We start from the raw sequence: 14,312 nt of genomic DNA on the forward strand, positions 1-14,312 counted from the left end.
TTCGGCCAGCGAAAGACCGATGAGAGCTTTTCGTCGGAAAATGCGACCGTGTGTACGCTCCATCGGCATTTAGCTGGCCGAATTCCTGCCAGCAAAAATTTGACAGCATGTTCTCAATTTTTCCGATGGAAAAATTCTGATCGTGTGTATGCAATTCCGACACGCAAAAACTCACGAATGCTCAGATTCAACTAGGAGATGGAAGCTATTGGCTACTGGGTATTGAGTTCCGGTGGGAAAATTTAAAACGTTCTATTTCTAAAGTCCGCCGGATTTTTGGCAAGCAAAGGTCCGATGGAGCCCACACATGATCAAATTGTCCATGGGACTCGTTCCGTCGGACCTTTGCTGTCAAAAAGTCTGGTCGTGTGTACGTTGCATGAGGGGTTGAGAAGCAGGCATTACCCTATCCACCGCTCCAGCAGGCCCCCCCGGTGCTTCTCCTTGAGCACCAGCCCTTGGGTGGTCACTTGGTGCCAATGCGGGGCTATTATCCCTGATCTGTATGTGGTGGGGGCAAGCATGCAACCTTGGCCGTGAGTGGTTTAGAGAGGAGGCTGGGGGGAACCAGTCACGCTGCTGGAGTGCAGAATAAGGTAAGTATTTATCTTTATTTCTGCACCTTTTAGGCATAAAAAAAAAACACAGCCTTGCTGCAAAGGGTATTTTGTGCCGTGTCCTGAGTTAGGCTTTAAAAGAACAATTGGCAAAAATAGATCATTTTCCTTAAGTAAAAGGCACTGTGTTTTGCCAGGGAGGGGCAGCTAGAAGTGATATCCCCACTGTAAGCTCTGCCCTCCCACCCCAGGGGTGGACTGACAACTCATGGGGCTTTGGGGAATAGGAGATTATGGGGCCCCCAGGCAAACCCAGATTATGGGGCCACACAGTATACAGACACACACACACACACACACACTATACACAGACATGTTTCTATTGGCTGAGAAGGTACTGGAGAGGTGGGGCAGCTATAATCTCAGGATTTTTAGACCAAAAGGATGTCGGTAAGGGACATTTCAGAGAGAAATGTAAAAAAAAAACACAGATTTTTACATACTGTCCCTGGTTTTACTGAGGCTGGCAATCCTGATGGGGCCCCCTTGTGGCTCGGGGCCCTCAGGCAGTGCCTGAGTGGCCCAATGGTCAGTCCGCCCCCGCTCCCCCCCCCCACCATGTTGCCCCAGAAGAGCTAAGGTGGGGTAGACTATAGCAGTATGGTACCTGTATCATCTCACTGCCAGCACCAGCCTTTCCATTTGCCTTTCTGAGTCAAACAGGAGACTGCTCAGTCCGCTGTACGCTATTATAAATGTCTGTACGTAATTAACTTCAGTTCACCCCTTCTTTTTAGCCTTTTATCCCCTACGGAGCAGGAGGGGAGATTGCAAAGCGCTAGGTAAGAGGGAAAAAAAAAACAGAATTATGAAAATTAATTTATAATAGAAACATTAATGGGAGCTAATTAAACAGTGTAGCGTTGTAGACTAACGAGGAGAAGACTGACAGCTGATTATCGTGGCAAGAGCGAGCAGCAGATGCGTCCGATGGAAAATTCCAAGGCTGGATGCAAGCTGTCTATTAAGGGTTAATCAGTTGGATGTAAAGGGGAACTCTGCAGCGCTGGCAGTCAGTATACATTCCAAGCTTTTGTTGTAATACCGTGGCAAAACGTGCCTCACGCGACTAATGAGGGGTTTAGCCTTGGACGCTCACGTACTTTAGCTGAGGTTTGCTCCAAGCGTTATGAAATTAAATTGGTTCATTTAAATGTAAAACATTCCAGAAAGTACATTAATATGCTATATTTGTGAGCCTGTTTTTTTTTATCTTTTGCGTTAGACACAAAGACATCACCATAAAGAGGCATTAGTATGTATTGCCTCCCTAAAATGAATTCTCCCCTCTGATTGCCTAGTGCTAGCTAACCGCCATCCCGGACGAGCCCCCAACAATCCACACAACCATCAGCGTCTGGCTGGGTTGAAAGTGGTCTTATGTCACCTGAAATGGCCTTAACCACTTAGGCCCCCGGACCATTTTGCTGGGCAAAGACCAGAGCACTTTTTTTGCGATTCGGCACTGCGTCGCTTTAACTGACAATTGTGCTATTGGTCTGCCCAGAGAAGAAGGAGACAGCACATTGTGGGACCAGATCAGGCTCAGGTAAGTATGGAGGGGAGGTGGACATTTTCTAGCACAGATTTTAATAAGGTGAAAAATTTTAAAGCTTTAGAACCACTTTAACCACTTAAGCCCCGGATCCATTTTGCTGGCCAAAGACCAGAGCACTTTTTTGCGATTCGCCACTGCGTTGATTTAATTGACAATTGCGCGGTCGTGCGACATGGCTCCCAAACAAAATTTACGTCTTTTTTTCCCCCACAAATAGAGCTTTCTTTTGGTGGTATTTGATCACCTCTGCTGCTTTTATTTTTTGCGCTATAAACAAAAAAATAGCGACGATTTTGAAAAAAACGCATTATTTTTTGCTTTTTGCTATAATAAATATCCCCCAAAAATATATAAAAAAACATAGATTTTCCTCAGTTGAGACTGATATGTATTCTTCTACATATCACAGACCCCTCAAAGCACCTTGTCCCCATGTTGATGAGGACAAGGGCCTCATCCCCATAACCCTGGCTGGTGGTTGTGGGGGTCTGCGGGCGGGGGGCTTATCAGAACCTGGAAGCACCCCAGATCCCGCCCCCCGTTTGAAATGGTAAGTGGGTACAAAAGTACCCCTACCATTTCACAAAAAAAGTGTAAAAGAATGTTAAAAAAGACAAACACACTTTTGAAAAATTCCTTTATTAAAAATAAAAAAAAATTAAAAAAGATTTGAGCGGTGGTAATCCACTCTTGCTATCCAGCGACGGATGATCATCTCTTCGGGGTCCAGAGATGGCTGATCTGATCCAGCGACAGGTGATCTCTCCCTCCAGTCCAGCGCAGCGCATCCATCCATCCTCTGTCTTCACTGGCGGAGACACTGCGGGGAATCCCGGCAGCCTGACATTTCTTATATGAGGAGGGCGGGGCCATCCGTCACCTGACCCCGCCCCCTCTGACGCAGGTGGAAGCCTGGCTTCCCCAATGACGTGTGGGTGACCCGCCCCCCTCTGATGTAACGGAAACCTGCGTTATACATCAGAGAGAGGTGGGGTCACCCACACGTCATTGGGGAAGCCAGGCTTTCCCCCCTGCGTCAGGGGGGCGGGGTCAGGTGACGGGTGGCCCCTTCATGATGGGCTGACCCTAACCCTTATTCCCCGTACACACAAGTGGAAATTCCGCCAGCAAAAGTCTGATGTGAGCGTTTGGTCGGAAATTCCGACCTTGTGTATGCTCCATTGGACTTTTGCTGGCGGAATTTTCCACCAGCAAAAGATTGAGAGCAGGTTCTCAATTTTTCGGTCGGAAAAAGTTGCGACCGGAAATTTCAATCGTCCGTACCAATTCCCACGCGCAAAATTCCTACACGTGCTCGGAAACAATTCGACGCTTGCTCGGAAGCATCGAACTTCATTTTCTCGGCTCGTCGTAGTGTTGTTCGTCTCCACGTTCTTGACGGTCGAAAGTTCAGAGGACTTTGTGTGACCGTGAGTGTGCAAGCCAAGCTTGAGCGAAATTCCCTCGGAAAAAACAAGATTTTTCCGACGGAAAACCCGCTCCTGTGTACGGGGCATTGCTTGCCATCACCCAGATTTCATGCTGAAATCTAACCCTAAACCTGACCCTGGGGCCTCTTTCACATGGGGTAGACTCCGTCTGCGATCCACGATGACGGGTCCGTGTCACTTAAAAAGAGCGGACATGGACAAAGCCCGCCCTCCTCTATGGACAGTTGGATGTAAACAGACCTGCCTGACTGGCATCAGATCCAATCCAGCCAGGTGGAAAGGAACGGATCCCCATCTTTCTGTTTTTAGCTGATCGTATTAGATGTAGGTGGGTGTCCATTTCCATATGGAGAATGGAGGTTTCTGATCGGTTCCCCCTGAAAAACAGACATGCGGACCCAATCGTAACGTTTGTGTGAAAGGGGCCTTAATTCTTAAAGGAAACCTGAAATGAACTTGGTTCTGAAGCTGCCATAGTTGTCCCTCAGGAAGTGCTTGTCAAATGGCTGTCATTGCCTGGCTATAAAATAATACTCTATGACTGCCTAATGCTAATTAGGCTCCATCCCGGACGAGCCCCCAACAACCCACGGCTGGTGAGAAAAGGGACCAACATCTCCTGAAGCAGCCTCACTATTACCTGCCCTGGAGGAGGAGCCACATATAGCAGTCAGTGTGTGTTTTGCCACTTACACACAGGGTCGGATATTCTGACGGAAAAGGTCCGATCGGATTATATTGTCGGAAAATTCGATCGTGTGTGGGCTCTATCAGACTTTTTCCGTCAGAAATTCCGACGGAAAAAAATTTGAGAGCAGGATCTAAAATTTTCCGAAAAAAAAATCAGATCAGACTTTTTCCGATCGTTTGTAGAGAATTCCGATCGGACAAAGTGCCACGCATGCTCAGATCAAATTACGAAACCAAAGCTATTGGCTACTAGCCTCTACGTAGTCCTGTTGTACGCAACGTACGTCACCATGTTCAGAACGATCGGATTTTCCGACAACTTTGTCTGACCTTTTTTTAGTCCACTCTGGCCCAATCACACGATGCCCTGTGTCAGTAAGCGGTGGCTGCAGGGGAGAGGAGGGAGCGCTTGACAATGGAATGCCCAGGAGGGGTGACTTCACTCATGGGCTTTCACGGCCATGCCATTATTACGGCACTACCTCCTCTCCCCTGCAGCTGCCACTCACTGGAGACACAGGAGAGCCGAAGCTGCAGGATCACCAAATAATAACGAGTTAATTCTGACTTTCCTGATTTGCATGCTAGCTCCAAGTTAGGGACAAAAACAGCCAGGTGACTCACATTTTCAGAAGGTAAGCAAGGAACGACTGACCTAAAAAACCTTAACACCCATGTGACTATACAGTCTAACCAGAATTATTCTTTACGCAGGAAAAACCGCTCTCACACGTGTCTTTCAACTCTGTATTTAGTTGCCCATTTTTAGGGTTCCTCTTTAAATAATGCGGTTCTTGCAGCACTGAGTGGTAAAGGGAGGCGCAGCACACTTACAGGCAGTTTAGTCCCTTATTCATTTTAAGTGCTAAACTGTTACAGGCAGTATTACCGCTGCCTCAGCGTACTGTCACCATCAATCCGGAGATCGCTGTCTGCGAGCCCTGCAGCCACGCCAGGCCTCAGGCTAAAAAGCCCCCGGGGAAGATGCCAGGAATGAGAATTGTTGGGTCAGATGGTTGGAAATCAGCAGCACAGATTGTGGCTGGGAGGCTGCAGGTGGCTGGAAGGCGCCCCAGGAGAAGCCAATGATGCAGGTCCTCTCCGTGCAGGCCCAGCCTGGAGCCACAGCTCCCCCTAGTGGTGCAAACGCCATAGCACTGTGATATAATGTAACGGATGGCATTCAAATGAAGCCAAACGATACTGTGTAACAGATGGCATACAAGCAATACCATGTAATGGATGGCGCCTATAGGAATGTTAAAAATGGATACAGCGTGTACGATTGCTACTTGACTCACTTTGTTAAAAAGTAAAACGCGCCCAATTGTCAAGGCCCCGTTGACATCTAGGCACATTTCTGGCCACGTTTCAAATGTTTCAAAGACATTGCTAAAAACACATGACACACTTCTCCTCCGCTTCACGGGGGCCTCTCCCCTCCTTCCTATAGCGCGACGGCCAATGCAATCGCTTCTCCTCTTGGCCATGGATAGAAAGTAATTCTGGACCGCCGCACTCCAAAAAAATATATTTGCCTTTTATTCAAAATGCAAGATCAAAAATACATGCCACAGAACGGACAGATAAAACTGACGCGTTTCACACTACAAATAGTGCTTAATCATAGGTCTCACCTACTGATTGGCCAGGGGGAGAAGCAGGACAAGACAATAGCGAATATTAATTGGCTATTGCCACACAACTGTACAGCATCCGGGACTGTGACGTCATAAGGGGTGGGGTCAACATGTGACATCACCCGGTGACCCCACCCATTGCCCCTATATAAGTCGCCGCACAACGTGTCCCTGCCATTGCGGCTAGAGCAAGCGTCGTGTCAACATCGCAAGGAAGAAGAAGAAAAGAAGGCAGTGGCGGCAGAAGACCGGGCCAACGCTAGTAAAAGAGCTATAAGAAGATAGCGGAGGCCCGGCAAGAAGAACCGAAGAGCGGGACAAGACCCCCGAAGTCGGAAGAAGACTCCCGGACGGCGGCGATGACGAAGATGAAAGCCGGGCTCCTCCGTTAGTAAAAGAGCTAGCAAAAGAGCAGAAGATAGAGGAGGAGTCCGGCGAGAAAACCTCCCAATACGGAATAAGACCCCCGGAGCTGTCTAATAAATTATTTTAAAAACTTGTGTTTTTTTTAGCCACAGGGCCCCCCTTTCCCCAAAGCACCCCCCCATGTTGAGGGCACATGGCCTGGTATGGCTCAGGAGGGGGGGGGTGCCGCTGGCACGTCCCCACCCCCTTTCCTGACCGGCCGGGCTGCGTTCTCGGATAAGGGTCTGCTATGGACTTTGGGGGGACCCCCACGCCCATTTTTTCGGTGTAGGGGTTCCCCTTTAAATCCATACAAGGTGACGGGGCCAGCGAGGTGTCAATCTCGCCGATGGAGGCGGCGACATTGACTTCCTTTCGCTAGTCCCGTCTACCTGGAGCCGCGTTCAAAATGAACGGACTTTTCTCCGTGTGTGGGCAAGTCTGTTCATTCGCCATAGTCCGGCGGGTATTTCCGCCGGACCTAAGTCAGATCGTGTGTACGCGGCATAAGGGTGACATTCTGAACACCACTTTAAGGGGGGGATATTCTTCCTATTGACCACCAATATCAGGAGCATTGTTCCTATTGAGCCCTGCTGATTTGGTTTTAGTAAGGGCTCCTTGACACATGAAAATAATTTTCTTGATCATACATCACGGGACACAGGAGCTTCATTACATAGTGGGTTATATAGGCACCTCTGGTGATTGGACACTGGTTGACCCAATTAAAGAGAATTCCTCCCCTATATAACCCCTCCCATCAGGGAGGCACCTCAGTTTTTTCGCCAGTGTCTGGTCGATGGTCACGTAAAACTTAGCTCTATGCGGGTCCCGGCGAGGGCCGAAGGGCTACAACAAACCGGATCCATACCTCGGGCCGATAATTGACTCCCAAGATGGTATGGTACCCGGGCCTCGTCTGCCGAAGACACGAGGTTTTGCCTGTAAGTCCTCTCCATTGGAAGACTGGACTCTGGGACAACCAGACTTGGGGTACTGTTTACTCAGGGCGCCCGTAAGTTTCTGGCAGAGTTTTTTACAAGGCCCAGGTAGGAGAATCTTTTCGTAAGATTCCCAGATACGCCTGAAGGTTGGCTAACAATACCCGCCGTGATGGGTGAAGGCTGGAATTGGTCTGAACACAGCAATTCCTGCGGCGGGGAACAGGTATGGGAAGTCATCCTATATATTTTAATATATGAATGGATTTCTTCATTTTGAGTAGTTGTATGTCTTACCTGGTTTCCACCACTTGAGGGAGTAAGAGCAAGCCTGATGCATACTTACATGCCTTTCAAACAAAACACGCTCAGTGAAATGCCTGGTCCTCCCAGCTATTCACGTCTCCTTGCAGTCCCTGCCACAATATAAGTAAAAAAGGGGTCCCACGCAGATCGGGGGGTCTCAGGTCACTCCTTTTGGGTTCCCCTTCCCCCCCCCGGATCCCGCGGTCCTCGTGCACGCGCGCGGGCGCGTGCACGCGCGCCGGGCGCGCTCCCGGCCTAATAGGGAAAGGGGGGGGGTGTGGTTGCCAGCTGTGCACAATCAAGTGCTCCAGACTGCAATGCAGGCGCCAAAACGGCCGATTTTAAAAGCCCAGAGCGTCAGGGGACTGTAAGGTGAGACACAGGAGCTGTGGGCTGTAAGCATCCGTGGGATTGGATCCAGGCGAACCTTAAGACACCTACTCGGCATCATATTGTGCAGTTAAGCTTATATTGATTTATTGTGAGACTTTAAGCACAACAAAGTGATTGCATTTTACACTAGTAACTCTGCTTTGTAGCTCAGTACTATGTCTCCTCGTAAGAGGGTTTCAGGGGCAGGTAACAAAAGCACTGGCAGGTCACCGCCTGGGTCCAGGGGTTCTAAAGGTGCATGCAGATTACCATCCCCCTCTGCAAGAGTGGAGCCTGCATCTCAAGACGAGTCAGTGCCCCTTTCAGGCTTTGCAGCCTCTCCTAATGTCGCAGCCCCGGTCTATGTCACTGAGGACTCCCTTAGGGCTTCATTGGAGAGTTTTGAAGGGAGGATAATGAATTTTATTTCTGCTTCCCTAAAAGATAGCAAGAAAAGGGGTAGATCCCCTCCCTCTGCTGAAATCCCTCTCTCAGACAGCTGCTCTGAAAATGAGGAGAGATCCCTATCTTTGGAAAGGGATCATGAGCAGTCGGATCAGTCAGAAGATGAGGAGTCAGTCCCCTCCTCCCAGGCACTCAGAAAGCAGGTGCAGTATTATACTGAATTGGTGCGTACCACGTTCAGAATGCCAGCTACTGAAGTCGCTACATCCTCTGTCTCTTCCCTGGGAGTCAGGAAAGCTCCACAGACTGCTTGTTCCTTCCCAATTCATCCTTTAATGGCTGACTTGATGTATAAGGACTGGGGACATCCCGATAAACTGTTTACTCCTCCCAAGAGGTTTTCTATGTATTATCCCGTGGAGGAAAGCTTCACCAAGAAATGGGGGGCCCCATCTGTGGATGCGGCTATCTCTTGTGTGAATAAAAACCTAACTTGTCCTTTGGATAATGCGCAGGTATTTAAGGACCCAGCTGACAAAAGACTGGAAACCTTGTTAAAAGCCTCCTTTTCCATGGCCGGCGCTGTGGTGCAACCTACAGTCGCAGCCGTGGGGTTGTGTCAGTTCCTTAAGGAACAGGTTAAACAGATGTTTGGACTTCTTCCTAATGAGGAAGTAGAGAAATATGCAGAGATGCCTCACATCTTATGTTTCATAATTGATGCGATTTTGGATTCTGTCCAACAAGCATCACGTTTGTCCCTCATGCTGGTACACATGCGTAGGGCTCTATGGCTAAAAAATTGGGCTGCTGAAATGTCATGCAAAAAGCATTTGACTGGGTTCCCGTTTAAAGGGGAACGGTTGTTTGGAGAGGAATTAGATAAATTCGTCCAAAATATTTCAGGAGGTAAATCTACACTCCTTCCAGTCAAGAAGAGTAAACGTCCTTCATTCAGGCGTACTCTTTCTCCCGAAACGTCGAGCTCTAAACAGTGGCGACGGCCTTCTCAGCCCTCCTCGGCTGCAAAGCCTCAGGGCCGAGCCCAGGGACAGAAAAAGACTTGGGGGCGGAAGCCTGCCAAGCAGTCCTCCAAGACATCCTTGTGAAGGGGCGCCCCCGCTCGGCCGAGTGGGGGGAAGGCTCCTGCAGTTTGCAGGCGCCTGGCGGGTAGAGATTCAGGACAAATGGGTGATCTCTTCAGTATCTCTAGGCTACAGGCTAGAGTTTCAGGAGATTCCACCTTCCCGTTTTCTAAGGTCAAGGATCCCCAGGGATCCGATAAAGCAGAAACCGCTATTTCTGGCCTTAGATCAATTACTATCCCAAGGTGTGATAGTAGAGGTGAGCCCGAGAGATCAGGGTTCAGGTTTCTATTCGAATCTCTTCACCGTTCCAAAACCAAACGGAAGTGTCAGACCTATCTTGGATCTGAGAGACTTAAACCGGTTTCTACACATCCAGACCTTCCGGATGCAGTCAATACGCACTGTGGTCTCCTCCCTGCAAGGAGGAGAATTCATGGCATCAATAGATATCAAAGACGCATATCTCCATGTGCCAATATTTCCCGCACACCAGAAGTTTCTGAGGTTCGCGGTAGAGCAGCGCCATTTTCAATTTGTGGCCCTGCCGTTCGGCCTAGCCACGGCCCCTCGAGTCTTCACGAAGATTCTAGACCCTCTCTTAGCAATCTTAAGAGTTCAGGGCATAGCCGTCATGGCTTACCTAGACGACTTGCTTCTCGTAGAGAGAACTGCAACATGCCTAAGTCGCAGCGTCACCAAAACGCTAGAACATCTGGGCCGCCTAGGTTGGATTATAAACCTAGAAAAGTCGTCTTTACAACCGACCACCAGGTTGGATTACCTGGGTCTGATTATCGACACCGCTCAGGGCAGGGTGTTCCTTCCAAAGCCAAAGGCCTTGGCCATTGGAGATCTAGTGCGCCTGATTCTGGGCAGAAGATTCTCCTCCATTCGGTTGTACATGAGACTGTTGGGAAAGATGGTCGCCTCTTTCGAGGCCGTTCCATTTGCCCAGTTCCACTCAAGGCCCCTGCAAAGATGCATCCTTGCGATTTGGAACAGGAAGCCCCAATCCCTGGATCTTCCTATGCGTTTATCCCCTCGGGCACGCAAAAGTCTTGTCTGGTGGTTACAGACCAAAAATTTGCTGAAAGGCAAAACCTTTCTTCCCCTCTCATGGAAGATTGTCACCACGGATGCCAGCCTGACAGGTTGGGGAGCCGTGTTGCAGGAAACATGCTCGCAGGGAAAATGGTCTGCGACCGAAAGTCTGCTGCCCATAAATGTCTTGGAGATTCGGGCAATTTACATGGCACTCAGAGAGTGGTCTCACAGACTGCGAGGTTTCCCAGTTCGGATTCAGTCCGACAATGCCACTGCAGTGGCTTACATCAATCACCAGGGCGGTACCAGAAGTCTGGTGGCCCAAAAGGAGGTGAATCGCATACTTGTCTGGGCAGAAGAGCATGTTCCGTGCCTCTCTGCAGTCTTCATTCCAGGAGTGGAGAATTGGCAGGCAGATTATCTCAGCCGCCAGCAGTTGTGCCCAGGAGAATGGGCTCTGCACCCCGATGTGTTTCAAGACATATGTCACAAGTGGGGCACTCCAGACGTGGATTTGTTTGCGTCCAGATTCAACAGGAAACTGGACAACTTTGTGTCAAGGACAAGAGATGCACTTGCTCAGGGGTCAGATGCTCTGACAGTTCCCTGGAATCAGTACAATCTGATCTATGCCTTCCCCCCGAACCCGCTGTTATCGAGGTTCTTGGGAAGGGTCAAGAGGGAGACGAAGCCGGTCCTTCTAGTGGCCTCGGCTTGGCCCAGGCGACCATGGTTCGCAGAAATCATGAAGTTGGCAGTGGGCAGGTCATGGACCCTCCCTCTCCGGCCAGATCTGCTCTCACAGGGTCCAATTTACCACCCTGCTTTACGCAGTCTGAATTTGACGGTCTGGCTGCTGAGACCCACATTTTGAGAGGCCGTGGTCTTTCGGGGCCAGTCCTCTCCACTCTGGTCAATGCCAGAAAACCGGCCTCCAGGCGTATCTATTACAAGATCTGGAGGGCATATGTTTCCTGGTGTGAACCCAGGAGATGGCATCCTAGAAGGTATGTCATTTGCAGAATCTTGGCCTTTCTCCAATCAGGCCTTGAAATGAATTTGGCCATAAGCACCATCAAGGTGCAGATTTCGGCCCTATCGGTCTTTTTTCAAAGATCGCTTGCATCACTTTCCCTAGTACGGGCTTTTATCCAGGGGGCTATGCGGATGAGACCGCCAGTCAAACCTCCGGTATGCCCTTGGGATCTGAATTTGGTTCTCTCGGCCTTAGAAGCCCAACCATTTGAACCTCTGCATCTGGCTTCTTTAACTCTCCTGACAAAGAAGCTGGTATTCCTAGTAGCCATATCCACGGCTAGAAGGGTATCAGAATTGGCAGCTCTTTCCTGTAAAGAGCCCTATTTAATTATCCATAAGGACCGAGTGGTCATGCGTCCCAACAGGTCCTTTCTACCTAAGGTAGTTTCAGGTTTTCACCTGAATCAGGATGTAATCCTACCATCCTTTTTTCCAAACCCTCAGTCCACAGAGGAAGAATCCTTACACACTTTAGATGTGGTTAGAGCAATCAGTCTTTATCTTCAGGCAACTGCTCAGATAAGAAAGACTGACTGTTTATTTATTCTGCCAGAAGGCCCTAAAAAGGGTCAGGCAGCGTCAAAGTCCACTCTTTCGAGGTGGATCAGACAGGTTATTTCTCAGGCCTATGACTTAAAGGGGAAGATTCCTCCTTTTCAGGTGAGAGCGCACTCTACTAGGGCTGTAAGTGCTTCTTGGGCAGTGCATCACCAGGCCTCCCTGGCTCAGATCTGTAAGGCTGCGACTTGGTCATCAGTCCACACATTCACCAGATTCTATCAGGTGGATGTCAGAGGGCAGGAGGATATCGCCTTTGGGCGCAGTGTACTGCAGGCTGCAGTTTAGGTCCTCAGGTCCCTGGCGGTCTAGATTCATGATCTGTGTCTCCCTCCCCTCAACCTGAGCATTGCTATGGGACATCCCACTATGTAATGAAGCTCCTGTGTCCCGTGATGTATGATCAAGAAAATAGGATTTTTATATACAGCTTACCTGTAAAATCCTTTTCTTGAGAGTACATCACGGGACACAGGGCTCCCGCCCCTCTTGGGTTTTACGTGGTTTCTTATTGCTTTGCTACAAAACTGAGGTGCCTCCCTGATGGGAGGGGTTATATAGGGGAGGAATTCTCTTTAATTGGGTCAACCAGTGTCCAATCACCAGAGGTGCCTATATAACCCACTATGTAATGAAGCTCCTGTGTCCCGTGATGTACTCTCAAGAAAAGGATTTTACAGGTAAGCTGTATATAAAAATCCTATTTTTTTAGGGTTCCTCTAGGGTTAAAAGGTTGAGAAAGCCTGATTTAGATACTTTCCTACCCAGGGTTGTCCTGCTGTGATCCACGAATAAGGTGCAGCGGCCTAGGTCCCATGTTGCCACCTTGGACCTTCTCATCCATTGGAAGCCCGGTACCTCTACCAGGTTCAGGCAGCCAGCCTCCGATGACGACCACAGCTATAACACACTTATTCCAAACTCCCAGGATGTGGAATCCCAGGAGGCTGAGGCAGCGGGAACACTAGGTGAGAATGGCGGCAGGTGGGAGTGGCCATGGACAAGAAAAAGTGCTGATTAATATTGCAGAAGGTAGCAGCTGTGCACAGAACTTCAGATGATCTTGGGGCGGGGTGAGGTGAAGGTCCACATTTTAGGCTTCATTCACGCTTGTGCGTATTGTCATACGACTTTGGACACTAAAGTCTCATGACAAGTCGCACCCCATGTTTTTCAATGACAACCGTTCAAATACGTGCAACTTCCTGTACCACTTTGGTCGGACTTTCATGAGACTTGAGTGCCGTAGACTGCAATGTAAAGTCGTAACATACTAAAAGTCGCATAAAGTCACGCCTGAATGTTATACATGTGACAGCTGTGCAACAGTTGTCCATTATCAATGGTCAAAGCCAAAAGTCGCATCCAAGTCGCACCCATCCAAAGTTGCGTCAAAGTTTCCCCAAATCTGCACTCCAAAGTCGTCCGACTCTTGGAGGAGTCATACACGTGTGAATGGAGCCTTAGGGCCCGTTCACACTTTAATGTGGAGCATTGAGCATTAATGCATGCATGCTATGGAACGCTATAGTGTGTGCGATGCGTTGTGGAACCCCATTCATAAATAAGCTGCCACAACAGATATAAAAATGTGCGTAATCCTTTTTCTTTTTTTATAAAACGTAGCGCCACAATTCATGGTATATATGTTGTGGTGCAGTGCCCTGCGGATAGGCCTCTACTGTGTACAGTGGATTGAGGCACAATGCACACGAAGCAGATACATTGCCATGTATTGTGGCTACGCGTTTTTGCCACCACACACGCATGTGAACCTCAATCATTCGTTTCCTGTCTACAAGAGAAACGTCAAAATACAAATATTCTATTTTCACCTTCGCATTCTCCTCAATACAATTAACTCTTATCTTTTCTCCGCAGGCTCTTTTGCAAGTTGCCAAAAATCTCTTCACACACTTGGGTGAGTTCCTCATCTTCTCCTCTTTGTATGCTGATGGAAATCCTAAATCCTTGGTAGACGGTATAGATCAGTGGTTTCCAAACTGCGGCCCGGTGGGGGGGGGGGGGCAGATGTGGCCCTTGGCTTGCCTTTATCTGGAACTTGGGGCATAATAAACTGACACCATCGATGACGATGGGCACTATTCTTTTTCATTGACACCAACAACGGGGGGCGCAATTCTTTCTATTGAAGGCAATGACGGGACATTGTTTATGTCCACTGACGCCGGGGCA

At 49.0% G+C, this 14,312-nt stretch overlaps 1 protein-coding gene across 3 annotated transcripts in view; it reads left to right on the forward strand.

Moving 5' to 3' along the window:
- PDE2A (phosphodiesterase 2A) overlaps nucleotides 1–14,312 on the forward strand; it is a 910,752-nt gene that overhangs the window by 807,748 nt on the left and 88,692 nt on the right. For all 3 annotated transcript variants that reach the window (XM_077451150.1, XM_077451151.1, XM_077451152.1), the window contains one exon: nucleotides 13,998–14,037. In XM_077451150.1, coding sequence (XP_077307276.1) covers nucleotides 13,998–14,037 — 40 coding nt within the window. The remainder of the gene's footprint in view (nucleotides 1–13,997; nucleotides 14,038–14,312) is intronic.

The sequence above is a fragment of the Lithobates pipiens genome, unplaced genomic scaffold (genome assembly GCF_037356315.1).
Source record: "Lithobates pipiens isolate NorthernLeopardFrog02 unplaced genomic scaffold, aLitPip1_a1.2 Scaffold_23, whole genome shotgun sequence".
Lineage (NCBI taxonomy): Eukaryota > Metazoa > Chordata > Amphibia > Anura > Ranidae > Lithobates > Lithobates pipiens.